Consider the following 13,546-nt stretch of genomic DNA (forward strand, 5'->3'; position numbering starts at 1 on the left):
GGCCAACCTTATTTTGTAGATTGAACACTGTGCGCAATTGCCAGTGCGGAGGGTGCGGGGACGGGAGGCCGCTTGTTTTCTCACCCACCTCCAAAATGCCCTCATGCGGCGTTTGCCAGTTTTATGGCTCGAAAATCACCCCACCAACCTCACCTTACCTATCTGCATACCTACCCAACTCCCTCATTTGAGTTGTTGCTACATATGACATGATGCTCAACTGAGCAAAAGCCTCTGTTTACGGTGTGCAGAGAGAGGAAAGGCTCGAGGGTTGGTGCTTCCTTGGGATAGGAGTCGTGATGTAGTGCCGCCAGGTTCGGCGTCTCCAGATTGTTGTTGGCCCTGGGCGGAACTCCTTCTAGTGAGTTTGGTCGGGAGCATAGGCGTCATCGGACCAGACACCTTCATGACCACGTTTGTCGGCCCGTTCTCGGCAGAGGCATTGAAGGTATGTACCTAGCCTCGCGGCGACGAGGAAAAAGAATTGTTCAAACACGTCAGCAATGACAGGTATTGTCGGAGCTGTTTTCTAGGTCCGAGACTATGATACAAACAAGCCACATGTTGACTAAATATGGCTATATATTGTCTTGGTTATCCGTGTTCTAATCCCGAAACCCGGGGTAAAATCCGGGATCTCAGTGCTCACGCAGTTTAAACTATTCCGGAGTTGGGGGACAAAACAAGACAAAGGTCCGATAGGGCTGCCGGGTGAGCGGGTGTAGCAGATTCTTTGCGTGGGTGCCCGTCAGATCTTGGGTGACAGTTGACAAGGTTGTACAGCCAAGGCAGACTAGGGCAAGAAGAGCCGGCCGAGAGCTCGGGGTGAATAAGCCATTACCTGGAAAAATCAGGACTGAGTTCTTCGAATGAAGCCTGGGCAACCCTGGGTTCGACTCGGCCCGGTTTGCTGCAGGTTGGCCATTTCTTAAACCTTCCATGTAGTGTATTACACGCCCGATGACAAGAATGCCCTGTCCAACGGTACATCTTCGGGAGAAAAGATGGCTGCAGGTCCAGCGAGAAACAACGGATTACAAAACATGTCTTAACATGACCTCGTTGAGCCGACGTTTGTCAGACGTACCACGCGTCACTTGGTAGGGGCGACACATGCCAGGTTTCGTAGGGCACAGTCGAACGATTGGAGCCGATGTAGAAAACACAGGATGGGTGACCGGAGCGGACGCTGGTGCAACGGGCTACTGCCCGCATCAAGAAGCCGAGATAGCACCTGATTGGAAAGCCATGATGGATCCGGTGAGACGAATGGCTGAAGCGACGGCATCCGGTTCGCTTATTTCTAAACGGGAAAATGAGGACAGAGACACGACGTTGTTTCATGCATGACGACGTGCCCGCAAGGCCTTTTGCATATCGCCTGCCTCCAATGAGAGCTGACAATTCGGCTTGCGCGGGGAATTTCAGGGGCTGGGCAGTTCAAAAAGACGCTGGCAAGCGGACTTCGGGAGCATAAACCGATCACACTTCAGTGGTGGTCTCTGTGTTGCAGTGTCACAAAAGGCCAGTTCCCATTCTGGGGACTTGAAACATCGTGTTTTGCCCTCGTGAGCTTGCGCATGCCTTTTTTCTGCAAACCTTTTTTCTGCAAGCCTGGTTGCCTGACAGGTCTCGCCAAGCCAAATCGAGACGGTACTGCATTGGCAGCAGCAGGTACCTCGAGAGCGGGCGCCTGCCAGTTTGCGCCATGTCGGTTGCCAACAGAAGTAAACCTCACCGGTTACACCGTCAGTATCCTCTGTAAGGCTGGAGGTAGCGGGTGGCGACATCGATTGCGCGCTCCAGTGGTCGACTCCTCGGCATCCTACTGTTTCCGAGGGGTCAAAAGAATGTCGTGCGATAACCCTTGGCTTGGCTGCCACCTCATGGTTGGAAAGCAATGTTATGACCTGATATTGCTTTAGACAAAGGTAGCAAGCAGGTAGGGGCCGCGCAAGCTCATTGATGATAGCATCTGTTGACGGGATGGAATTGTCCCGAGCGGTGTCGACGTCGTCTTTGACGGTAGATGATCTGCGATGAGTGACGGGACAGGGTCCAGGGTCCCTGGTGCTGCCCACTGAACAATCACTGCCGGGGATTTTGGAAGCCGAGATCTCGGGGTTGGCTGATGCGGGGCGGCGAGGACCGTTGGATGGCCAGCCTTGCGCGGTCTTGACTCCCGCTTTGGGTCTTGACTCCCGTGTCATCTATGGCAACCAGTTGTCAGTTACAATCCTCGTAATCAATGTCTCGCATGCCGTTCTGCATCAGAATCAACACGAGACCATGCAGCTTGTCCGAATGCCTGCATATGCCATCCAGGGGCATTTTTTCTTACATCGTTTGTCATCTGGTTTCACCACCCAACTCACTGCCCAGGTGTTCTTGGCATTGAATCCGGACCGGGTCTGGGACCGCCGAGGCAACCCTTTGTCAGCCTGAACACACAACACACTACAGCATGACATCACTGGGCTGTAGCTTGAAACAAATTCGTATCGCGGCCGAGATGCCATTCGCTGGGTTGGGTAGTAGCCTGGAAGCTGGGTGCAAGATTGGTTCTCATCTTGAAACGACTCCGAGTCTACGGACACAGGTACCGTTTGTTTCCTGTGGGCCGGATGACGGGATGTGGATGTGAGCGGAAAAGAAAAGCTGTCGCATGGTTCTGCAAAAAGAAAGAAGCTCGACGTTTGGCCGAATTGGACAGCCGATGTGGTGTGCAGATGATTGGTGGGCGAATGGGCGGCGGGACGAGCCTGCCACTTCTTTGCTTGGGACACGCCTGCCCAACGTTGACCCAATCTTGTGTGTTCCCACCCTCATTCTCTCGAGGCACATGAACCAATGGTACCATCCATGCATTTCTCGCTGATCATCCAAGTCACGGGTGCTGCAGTTGTTGACCTCAGAATCCTTCCACACAACTTGGTGAGTTTTGTTCTGTCTCAGAATCAGTCGAGAACGGTGGTGGTGAATATCCTGATGCACCGCAACGGCAAGGCACACTACCTGGGATACATGGCCGCACAAATCATTGAAGAGAGTGCCAAATTGGAGGAAAGATGGCTTTTCTTTCGGCTGTGTGTGTGTGGGCCGGCCGTTTCGTGAGCTAAGATTTTGACAGTGAGATCAATTGGACGAGAGCTGGCCTTCCTCCCCTTGTCGTGTGGGTTTTGGCACAAGGTACCGATCGACTTCGAGACCAATGACTGCAGGAACCTCGAACCAGGCGTCTTTGCTGCGTGATTGGTCGAAAGCATCCACGGGAAATGCGGGCCAAGCCATCCTTCAGACTCGCCAATCCCCGGATTGAACCTTGGTCCTTATGAACATTAGGTGGGTTGGCACGTTGGGTGCTGGGGGAAGGGCCGCGTTTGTCATGGAGGAGAAGGCTCTCACCCAAGTGTCTGATAAATAGCCAGATTGTTCCCAAACTTTTCGCTTGAAGTTTGTTGATCAGGGACTTCATCATCTATTCAGAGATTCACCAATCTGTACTGGCATTAGTTGCTCGTTCTACGTTCTTCAACACTAGTCCGCTGTTTCTTCACAGCACGTTGGATTCCCAGGTCATTTAACTTTCCAAGTCCTCTTCAACAGGCCATCTTCAACAAAAAGAACTTGGAAGAACTTGGAGTCCCAGTGCAAAGGTTTTCTGCATTCTCGTCATTTTCTTTGTCGAATAGACGCAAAATCTGGATCTGTTCTCATCAGTAAGTTCAAGTTGCTAATTACACATCACAATCTTTATCTCCGTCTGGCTGCTCACGAGCGGGAGATCTCCACCCAGGGGCCTGGTCTCACCCCACCCGTTTCTTAAACTGACACTGTCCAATCACACAGGCAGTGACGCAACAACATCATGGTGCAATTCCAGACCCTGGAGCGGCGGCTGTCGACAATCACGAGAACCGGCGAAGCATCATACGAGCCAGACTACATCATGCACAGGTTCCTCAATCCTCGCCGCGAGGAACCATCATTTCGGCGTGAGATCTCGTGGATCTTGATCTGGAGGCGATGGAGGCGAGCAGCGTTGGGCGGCCATGCTGTGCCGTTTGGGAGTCCCATGCCGACCGAGAGACTGGTTGCGAGAAGCCGTGCACGGGGAAGGGCAAGAATGCGCGCCATTTTACAGGACTTGGAGCCCAGGCTACCTTGATGACGGCCATTTTTTTTTTCGAGTGTATCTCTTGCTTGTGCTTTTTTATCTTTTTTTTTCTGTTCTTTCTATTGGCCTGTCTGGTTGGCCCAACGGGGGCTGGAGATCCTGGAGGTAGACCCGCTATTAATAGCTACACTGACGAAGACAGTGCAGCACTTGATCGCTGATCATGGTGGGGAGATTTGGTTCTGCCAGGATAACTATTGAATAACCTTAGTTTTATTTTTATTTTCGCATTCGATAGTGTGTCTATTGAGATTATTGCTGCCTTGAGGCTCTGCTATGCTTGTGTTTTCTCTGTGAAGCCGCCAAAAATAAACTTTTGGTGGGGGTTCCCGCTGTCGAATGTGGGCTTTTACCAGCGCAAATTCTACAATCGTATTGTTGGTGTTTTCCATCTTGTTGTTTGTCCCCAGGTCTGCAGGGTTCAATCCTCAATAACAACTCATCTAAAATTGGCTTAGTATTCTCTCTCTTCTTTCGGTGAAACTTTTTTGCTACATGGTAGTCAATGGTCTCCAACGCAGGCGACCGCGCTCTCTCAAGCGGAGATGCCGGAGGCCCTTTTGAGCTGAACAGGCACGTCAACCCTTGACCGTTGGGCCCTGGACCCCGCCTTCTAACGCCCATCTCAGGTCAACCTGGGAATGGAAACTCTGTGCCCATCCGCCATTCTGCAGCCCAAAGAGCGGATGGTTTTCTTAGGGCATTGCCCACGCCCCCACGTCCGAGCCTGGATGCTGCAAAAGGACTCTTGGACGACAGCACCCAGCCTTTCAGGTTTTCGGATGAATTTGTCACCCGGGACCTGGAGCATGGATAGAGAAGCCCAGACCAGCTGAACGACGGTCAACAGTGACGCACAACTGCCCGCCATTCTGCGCCTCTAGTGAGAGCCGGTAGACCACGAACCGGCGGGGACGAGGCTTGCGAGGATTATCGGCGACAACCTGGAAACAGTTACAGGCGTCTGTGCGGTGAATCTCAGCATCGCTGCTCTCACCCTTGCCCGTGCCGCGTACCATCTGACGGGGCCCGGAAAACCAGCGGGGAAAACTCCACGAAGGTCGGAGAGCTCGAGGCGAGAGTTTGCATGCATTTCAACGGAAGCAAATCAATAGTCCGCAACGCCGCACCCGGCTTTCCACTCCCATCCTGCCTGCTCATGACAGCATCTGACCGAACACACGCCTTGGTGCAATAAAGAGGACCCAGCCGCCAATAAGAGCGGCCCTTCAACGTGCTGTCCTATCGCCAGCGTTTCATCAGACTCTCCGTAGTCGCGGCAGCCGGTATTGTTCCGGTCGGTGAGTTGACCCGATGCCTGATTTGATGCGTTGACAAGACTCCTGATCGAACCCCGACATTTGATAGGAAGGAGATATCCAGAAACGGAAAAATTTGTCAAATCCCAGATGCAGGACCACATCTTCTAAGCCCACCCGAGGTATACCTATCAGACGCCGTTGTGGGTGTGGCTTTGCTCCGCTGCTTTGAGTTGCCGTTGCCCTTCCTTTTTTCCTAGTCGCTCTTCGCTAGATCTTGGCCGGCGCCGTGCGAGGCACGGCTTTTTTTTTTTTCTAGAACAAGCACACCCCCTAGCCCCCTTGCGCGCGGTTATCGTCCACCTTGCTGCTGCTGAGGACGGCTGCATACTGATACCCCTGCGGGTAACGCTGCCATTGCAGCAGTGCAGCTAATGGGGTAGATAAAGCTTGTGCTGCGGGGTGGTGTGTCTACAGCGCGGCCTTTTGTTGAAGAGCACGCCCCTCCCCCGGGCCTCTTTGCCTCACTCCCGTGTCTGGTTGCCTGCGCTCCTTAGACTGCGCTGTTGCTCATCGCCTTGAGTGCGACCGCTTGTTGTTGTTTCTCCTACTCCCTTTCACTTCGGATCGAACCCTATCAACCACAGGAACAGCAATTGGCAGGTTGGAATCACGCTGCACATGTAATAGTGTGTGCCGGGGAGAGGGTAAAGACATGCTGTTCTCGAAAGCCTGACAACTAACGCATAGAGAGACAGGTAGCTGGCGCACAACGATACAGCGTTGGGTACCTGACCAGCTTTTTGATGGGGTGTGACTGTTTAGCAGGTGCAGTTTTGCCCTTTCTCTGGCAATGGACCACGATCATCTGCAAAACTCAGATGATGTGTGGGGGGACCGGAGCCGGCGTTGGGGAGGGTTTCGGCTGAGGTTGTGGTTAGGCGTGGGAATTGGTAGGGAGCGTAGGACACCGTGCCGGTGCGGGAGTAAGTTCCGGTTTGGAGGTCGGTGGTGATGGAGGGGATTCTCTTGAGGGCGGGGAGGAGGTTGAGGGAGTTGGTGAGGAAGGGGGGGGTCTGAATAGACTGGGGCCTCTTCAGCGAACATGGGGTTTCCACTGCGGTGAACATGGAGGGGGACCGGGGCAGGGTTTACAGGGGCTCGGGGCCACACAGGAGCCTCGGAGCCACGTTCGACAAGGGTCAGGGAGGTCATCAGGGGGTGAAGGAGGGGTGGATGGCTGGTACAAATTCGGATTCTGATCGACGACACCCGTCCACATAATCCCGAAGAGACAAGTTTCGTGGACCAAGAATGCGTCGGGTTGCATCACGCCTTGTGCTGCTGGTGGAGGGTTTGCCAAGCCAGTGCTGGTTGGGCGTGTGTTTCGCTGCTGTGATAGTCCCGGCGGGGGTCAGGTTCAGCCGAGGCCAGAGCAATCCGACACCACAGTGGGGAGAGAATATTCCACACACTGGGTGCGATCCCACTAGACCACTTCTCAAAGGCTTGGATACGTGGAGCAGGTGAAGCAGGGGGCCAGTGAAGTAGCGGGGAAGGTATCGAGAAGGAGCTAGTCTTGGCGGTCGGGTAGCTGCCGGCTGCAGGGCCAATTGGTCAACTTGGAAACTTACCCAGCTAAGCTGCCCAGCTAAGCTGCCCAGCTTTACGTGCCGTGCCGTTCATGTAATACAATACCTCTTCAGTCACCACACTCCCCTCCTATCGTCCACTGAAACTTCCCTATAAATATATGATGTTCTCGCTTCTCTTTTGGCAGTAGCCGTGTGATTTGCAACGCTTTCAATCAGCCATCTAATAGATCCACACCTAACGATATCCTTATCGCTCTTCAAGATGGAAACAAACACTTCATCGGACTTCTCAAGGTGAAATTCACCTATCCACGACGCCTTACCCAACCGCAATCTTTTCACCGCACAGCATGAATCTTTTTGAATCTTAAAGCAGCCAGGCTTGCTAACCTTTTCTCCCGTAGCCAGTCCAGCAATCCCATCTTGACACCGCGGACAACCTCTGCCACTCACAACACCGGCAACTTTGGTAACAACGACAAGCACGAGTCTACAGCTAGTTCGCATAACAATAGCCCGTCAATGCCAACCACAAGTCCAAAGCCCGAGGAGATCCAAACTGAGCCAACTGCAGCACGCAATTCCGACATTCTTGCATCTGCCTTCACCTCTTCAAGCTTCGATGCGGACAGCTCGCTGCATGGCCGTTTCCAAGACGCACCCCACCAGCACCCCAATCCCTACAGCCGCATCGGTTGTTACACCGTCAAAGCCCAGCAGCTGATTGACAACTTTGACCAGCGGTTCGACCCCGAACCCAACACCATCGATAAACCCGTCTAATTCCCGTCAATCTCGAGACAGCATCATGCAGTTTGCGCCAACTTCACACCGAACAACTGCCATGAGCGGGAAAGAGGACTCTTTTTTTCTTTTCTTTTCTTTTTTTTATTCGATTTTGCATTATGATCATGATGTTGCTTTTTATCTAATTGAGCTTTGCCGCTCTATTTTTCTCCTTGGTGCATCCGCTTAGATGATGGTCAACACAAGTTGTTTGACAGGTACCTAGATGTCTGGGTCCAATCCAGAGCCAGCGATATTATGACTTACACAATCTGTTCTTTCCTGGTTTTATAGAGTTGGGACGAATGGCCGGGATCGACTGGGGTAGCGAGGGTAGATGAAACTTTGACGGTTATCATTTGCGGGGTATGAATGGCTGGAAGAACACGTGGGGGCCAAGTTTGCACTTCTTTCGGTGTTTTGCATAGCGGCCGTTGTCGTTCTTGCTCTTGCAAAGAGAGAATTGGCACACCGCTCTTGGGAAGACCACTAGCGACACCGTGTTGAGAATAAGCTTTCATCCGTACATTTTAGCTTTCAGTTTACAATTTCAGAGTTGGTATATTGAGGACAAGGTTCGAATCGCTATAATATTTGGTAAATACCTGAGGTTATCCATGCTCTTCGGCTTCCCTCAAAATCCTGTGTCGAGAGCTACCCTGGACCAGCAAAGTCAATGGAATGGAAATCTGCACTGTAAGCAGCAGGATTTGCACACATCACCGCGACGTTTACCCATGACTTATTACTCGTGCTGCGATATTATTGTCTCCCATTACTTCTCCGCTAGGAAGGCTCTCAGAATACACACCAATACCACGCGAAACACGATAATTACACGACACAATAGCGCTCATCACGGTACTGCGTAATTACTTCTGTAAGCTTTCAGTCACCTAACTGCCACTTGTCCAACATCTGTCAGGTTGCTCTTGGACACCCGCCAACATTCATGCATACCAGGCTGCCGGTACGTGTCACCCAAATCTGCACCATGCCGTTTTGGGAGGCCTATGCATGTTCCCGCTCGGTTTTTTCCTTTGGGATTAGCCTGCCCACCGACAATCTGCGCTGGCAGTTGACCGAAAAGGGGTGCACTTGCAGCTTTTTAACGGAACAACTATGAATCGGATGAACGCTGATTTGGGCAAACCCACATGGGATATCTGCAGTCCAAGATTGATAGCGTACAGACTGCGGAGGATGCGACTTGCATGGCATGGCCGCTTGTTTACTAGCCTGGGCCCTGTCTGCCTGTCAAGTTGAGACTTTTACTACTCCTGGGATACATTCTCGACATCGCAGGTCATCGCTTCTCCTCTTCCTACATCCCTTTCTACATCTCACCGCAGTGGCATTCGATGCAGCCCGGTCATCGCCAGCTGGATACATCAAGCGGGCTTGCTATACCGGATTCCATCCGCATTATTTGTGGTACGATACGCATAGGATCGAGGTAAATAGACGGGCAGGTATTTGATCATGGGTACATCCTGCAGAGTAAGCAACACAGTCAGGTACCCTACCGTGACGTCGGGCTACAATTGGGTAATTACATCCCGGACGCTCTAGATACCTACACTGCTCATATAGGTCTACACATGACAAAGCCGCAAGGAGCTGCCGAGTGATCTCGAGGTGCGAGTGGGAACAAATGCATGTGCATGCTATTTTGTCGAAGTGCAGCCTTTGTTGCAGATCATCTTGAGCACTCGAGATCAGATATCCTCTCCGGATCAGGAATACTTTCCGGGCTCATGGATTATGATTGGATGAGCACCCATCAAGCGCATGCAGCGAGAGGGTGGGGCCCTGTAGCTGGTCCGAAGTTGGCTTGGTGCAGGCCCGCCTTCCATTGTGGCTGCTCTCCGGCCTTATCAGCCCTGCTGGTCATGCACAATGAATTATCAGGAAGCTTTCGTACCATAATACGGGCTCAGAACCTAAGCCTTGGAAGCAAGCTGTAGATGTTTGCAACTTGGAGTCCCGTAGTCTCTGTTATCCAGTCAAAGTTGAGTCGATCGCTATTAATAGGGAGTTGAGATAAATGTAAAAGGTAAACATAAACAATGAACGGGGTAGTGAGTGGATAGGTAAGGATGTGGGGATACACCCCGGCCACTCTGCCGGCTGTGATGATTTTGGTCGCACGTGCGGGGGCTGCTTGCTGTAAAGCCCAGAAGAGAAGGTGCTTTGATTTGGCTCCCGCCACACCCGTCTAGTGTTTAACTGTGTGCTACCTGGTAGCTCAAGACTTTACGAAACTTATTATATGGAAGATTTTGATAACCATTCCCTCTTGCCGAAAACCAACAAAAACACCTGTGGTCATCTCCCCAGTGAATTTCAATTGATGGTGGTTCAATGAGGTATCTTGAGCACTATGTAGCCATTTCCAAGCCCACGCACGATGAATCTTTGGTCACTGTCTACCTACCAAATGGGGTTCCAGCGCAAGTTGAGCCAAACTGCTGGATCAATCACAACCATCCGAAGTAGCCTAGCCGTGATCCATCGCTGCACGCGCGTGCCGGGGGGAGGGGTGGGAGGCGGTCCAACATGCACACCTTATGCATCCGTGCGGCAGTGAGCCCACCTACACAAGTAAACGTACAACGGTGTCTTGTTAGCTATATATCGATCACCTCCAGCTCTTTTCTAGGGGAGAAGACATGATTCCCCTTTTTCATCCCAAAGTTCCTTTCATCTCACGATTCGAAGCTTTTTCCAGAGCCAAGTTTTACTTGCTCGTATCACATTGTATCCCATCACAGATAGCAGATCCACATTCACCATGCCCTCTACCTCCAACCCCAAGCTTAGCACCTCAGTAACACACAACACCAAAAATTCAATGTTGGTCGTCATTTTACTTGCCTCGTATCCCACTCTTCCAACATGATTTTAACAGTTATTTTCTGCTTGTAGCTCTCGATACCCCCAGCCTCTCTCAACCCAGTCACCATCGACAGTCACCCCTTCCGCAATCAAGAAAGCGTCACCCAAGAAGAAGCGCAACAACGCCATGTTGGAGTACTACCTTGCCGAGTCTCCCAGAGACGGAGCAAACATGTACTGCCGTTGTCACTCTGGCTACCATCCAACATCAACCCCGTCGTCGGCGCCGTCCCGTTCTTCGGCTACCACATCCCCCAAGAAAGAGTCGACCGCCTATGCTTCCAAGGCCGTGGATGCTTTTGACACTGCATCTATCGAGAATCGGTAGAGAGAGGGATTTTTCTCTTTTTGCGGCACGGTGCTGAACATTCTCAGGCGGCGCGGACCGGAGCAAAGCTCGGGTGACACACCGGAGCAGACCCACATTTCCGGCGCGGAATTCATGGTCAGTCATGCGGAGCTCGGAGGCTGTTGGCGGCGCGAGATATGTGATGAAATTGATGATTGGCTGAAGCTACGACAAAAATTTTTTGGATCTTTTTTTCTTCTCGGTCTGTTGCAGCGGTTGATCGGCGTCTTATGCGGGTAGCTAGCAGGTTGGATGGACTAGTTTCTCAACTTGAGTACAATACTCTTATTTTTTTTTAACCTCATGCTCCCATCACTGTAACCTAGTAGTCTTAACTCCTGCTGTTCAAGACATCCATTGTACCTAGTCCGTTCTTTTGGTATAAGCAAGTCTAGTGATACCTCGGTGCGACCCGCACTAACAGATAGTCTTTTGGTGAGAAAGCAACGCCTGATATCGAACAGAACAAGGCTGTCTCATGCAGGAATTGGTAGATGGATAAATATCCCCCATACATATAGTGTACCATCTCGTACCCCGAAGACAATCAGCAATTAGTTATATAATTTCTCCTTGATCGGTGCGACTAGTAGAGCAGGTACGACTTGATACTATGTTTGTCGGTAAACTTTCCACGTGTCACGGCGGTTGCTCCGTGACCGTCGTTGACCCACTGATGGAGCTTGGCACGTGCAGAGCACGGGCCAATGCAACTAGAAAGATCTTGCATCTCGCTGCCGCGAGACCTGTTTGTAGCTCTTTGAGCTACGTCTTGACAATAGAGCCTGCCCGTACCTGACGGAATAGAGCCCAGTGTGACGGCTGTGGCGGCGTCACCATATATATACCACTGGAGCGAGCCAAGCCTGGAAGCTTGGCTCACTTGTAGCTTTTGATAGCAATCACAGTGGGTATGGTGCAGTGGTCCGGCCTGCCGTGACACTTAACTGAATACTACTGTCATTAACCTGTCAACCTGTGCTACCCGTGACACCACGCATAAGCCACGCTCGTCACTATTCCGCAGTTGCTGTTGTGCTACCAAGCATCTTTCATGGATTTAAGCCTGTCCCGGAGCTTTGTCCCCTACTTTGCTTGCAGATGGAGTGGCGTTGTAATTAAACGATCAGGACGGAATCTACAGGTTGGGAAAGACATATCATTCCGTAATGGGTGGGTCAGCGCCGAGGATCCCGATTGTTGCATGGCCAGCAGGATCTGCAAGTGCGTAGCTTGCTTGCATGGGCAGCAGGACCTACAAGTGCGTAGATTGCATGCATTGGCAGCAGGACCTGCAAGTGCGTAGCTTGCATGCATGGGCAGATGTGACGAACCCCTGTACAGAACCTCTGAAAGGGATACTGGTTGAAGGTAACTTCTGACAATTGGTTCGGTGCAGCTAAACAGTGCACAACAAGATGTCTCAATGTAAACACAAGATACCGTGAATACAATCTGTGATTGCATACTGCGGAACTATCTACGAGCTGTCTAGTTCCTCCGTATATATAGACATTAGATTCTCCCCGATCATGGTGATCATTCCGCTCTTCCCCAATGATCGCAATGATCGCTATGATCCTTCTCTGCTTCCTATTGGTCGTTCTTCCGTGATCACTGCACTTCCCAGTCTTATTGCCCATGATCGCTGCGACCTTGTTCTGATTGGTCGGTGGCCTTGTACCGCTCCACCGTTCCCGATTTTAAGGTTGTGACAGCAGAGCGTGCCTCCGGGTTGCCTGCATGACGATGTAGGCAGCGTGTTGTTACGCCCCAAGCGTAATACCCCTGTACAGGAACCACTGGGTGTCACGGCGTCGGAAGACAGTGGGGTCCACGGTCCAGTATCGGCCAATCAGGAGCGGACCGGAGACCGTCTGTAAGTCAACGGTCCACGGTCCACTGGTCTATATATACGGAGGAACTGGCTGGTGTAGATAGACAGTTCCTCATGCAAGCAATCAAGTTCATTTGTCTACAATCTACTCTCAGTAGCTCTTTATTAGAACCACCTGTTGTTGACAGTGAACCCGTGTCTGAGACGCTTGTCACAACCTTCGATCATCCTGTCATATTCACCTCTGGCGTACTGCCTTGCAGTCTGTATCCATTCCTGGTGCAGGTTGTAACACGTGTGCCAAGAGTCTTTTGCCGGATGCCCGCAAGGCTGGTTAATGGGACGTCCCTACTGTCAGGTTCTTCTCTATATCTTCACATCCTCCTACACCGTTAAGGATCCTCGTAGAACCGTCTCTATTCATTTTGTGCCGACGACTGGATAGTTGTCCCAGAGCACCCCCCTTTGTCGCTTTCATTCACCTACACGACTGCAAACTCACCTTTCACTCTGCTTGCAGATAGAGTGGCGTTGTAATTAAACGATCAGGACGGAATCTACAGGTTGGGAAAGACATATCATTCCGTAATGGTGTTACAACCTGCACCAGAAATGGATACAGACTGCAAGGCAGTACGCCAGAGG

The 13,546-nt window shown here is 51.5% G+C and overlaps 3 protein-coding genes across 3 annotated transcripts; 2 read left to right on the top strand and 1 right to left on the bottom strand.

The window, feature by feature from the left end:
• Nucleotides 1-1,215: 1,215 nt before the first annotated feature.
• Nucleotides 1,216-2,331, bottom strand: QC762_0058380 (uncharacterized protein; the record flags this gene model as incomplete). Its single annotated transcript, XM_062883567.1, is given in 3 exon segments — nucleotides 1,216-1,584; nucleotides 1,600-2,210; nucleotides 2,235-2,331. The coding sequence occupies 2 exon segments, from the start codon at nucleotides 2,329-2,331 to the stop codon at nucleotides 2,089-2,091; spliced, it is 219 nt and encodes a 72-aa protein (XP_062745220.1). The 3' UTR covers nucleotides 1,216-1,584; nucleotides 1,600-2,088.
• A 1,537-nt stretch (nucleotides 2,332-3,868) lies between these two features.
• Nucleotides 3,869-4,168, top strand: QC762_309620 (uncharacterized protein; the record flags this gene model as incomplete). The annotated part of the gene is made up of 1 exon (XM_062889260.1): nucleotides 3,869-4,168. The coding sequence occupies one exon, from the start codon at nucleotides 3,869-3,871 to the stop codon at nucleotides 4,166-4,168; it is 300 nt and encodes a 99-aa protein (XP_062745221.1).
• A 2,993-nt stretch (nucleotides 4,169-7,161) lies between these two features.
• Nucleotides 7,162-8,363, top strand: QC762_0058400 (uncharacterized protein). Its single transcript, XM_062883568.1, has 2 exons — nucleotides 7,162-7,325; nucleotides 7,436-8,363. The coding sequence occupies exons 1-2, from the start codon at nucleotides 7,294-7,296 to the stop codon at nucleotides 7,812-7,814; spliced, it is 411 nt and encodes a 136-aa protein (XP_062745222.1). The 5' UTR covers nucleotides 7,162-7,293; the 3' UTR covers nucleotides 7,815-8,363.
• The last annotated feature ends 5,183 nt before the right edge of the window (nucleotides 8,364-13,546 follow it).

This window comes from Podospora pseudocomata, chromosome 3, assembly GCF_035222375.1.
Source record: "Podospora pseudocomata strain CBS 415.72m chromosome 3, whole genome shotgun sequence".
Classification (NCBI taxonomy): Eukaryota; Fungi; Ascomycota; class Sordariomycetes; order Sordariales; family Podosporaceae; genus Podospora; species Podospora pseudocomata.

Excerpts from the sequence above, each read along its gene's own strand:
- QC762_0058400 (XM_062883568.1), top strand. The coding sequence starts at position 7,294 with ATGGAAACAAACACTTCATCGGACTTCTCAAG. Across the intron at positions 7,326-7,435 it reads ACTTCATCGGACTTCTCAAG|CCAGTCCAGCAATCCCATCT; the intron begins GTGAAATTCACC and ends TTTCTCCCGTAG.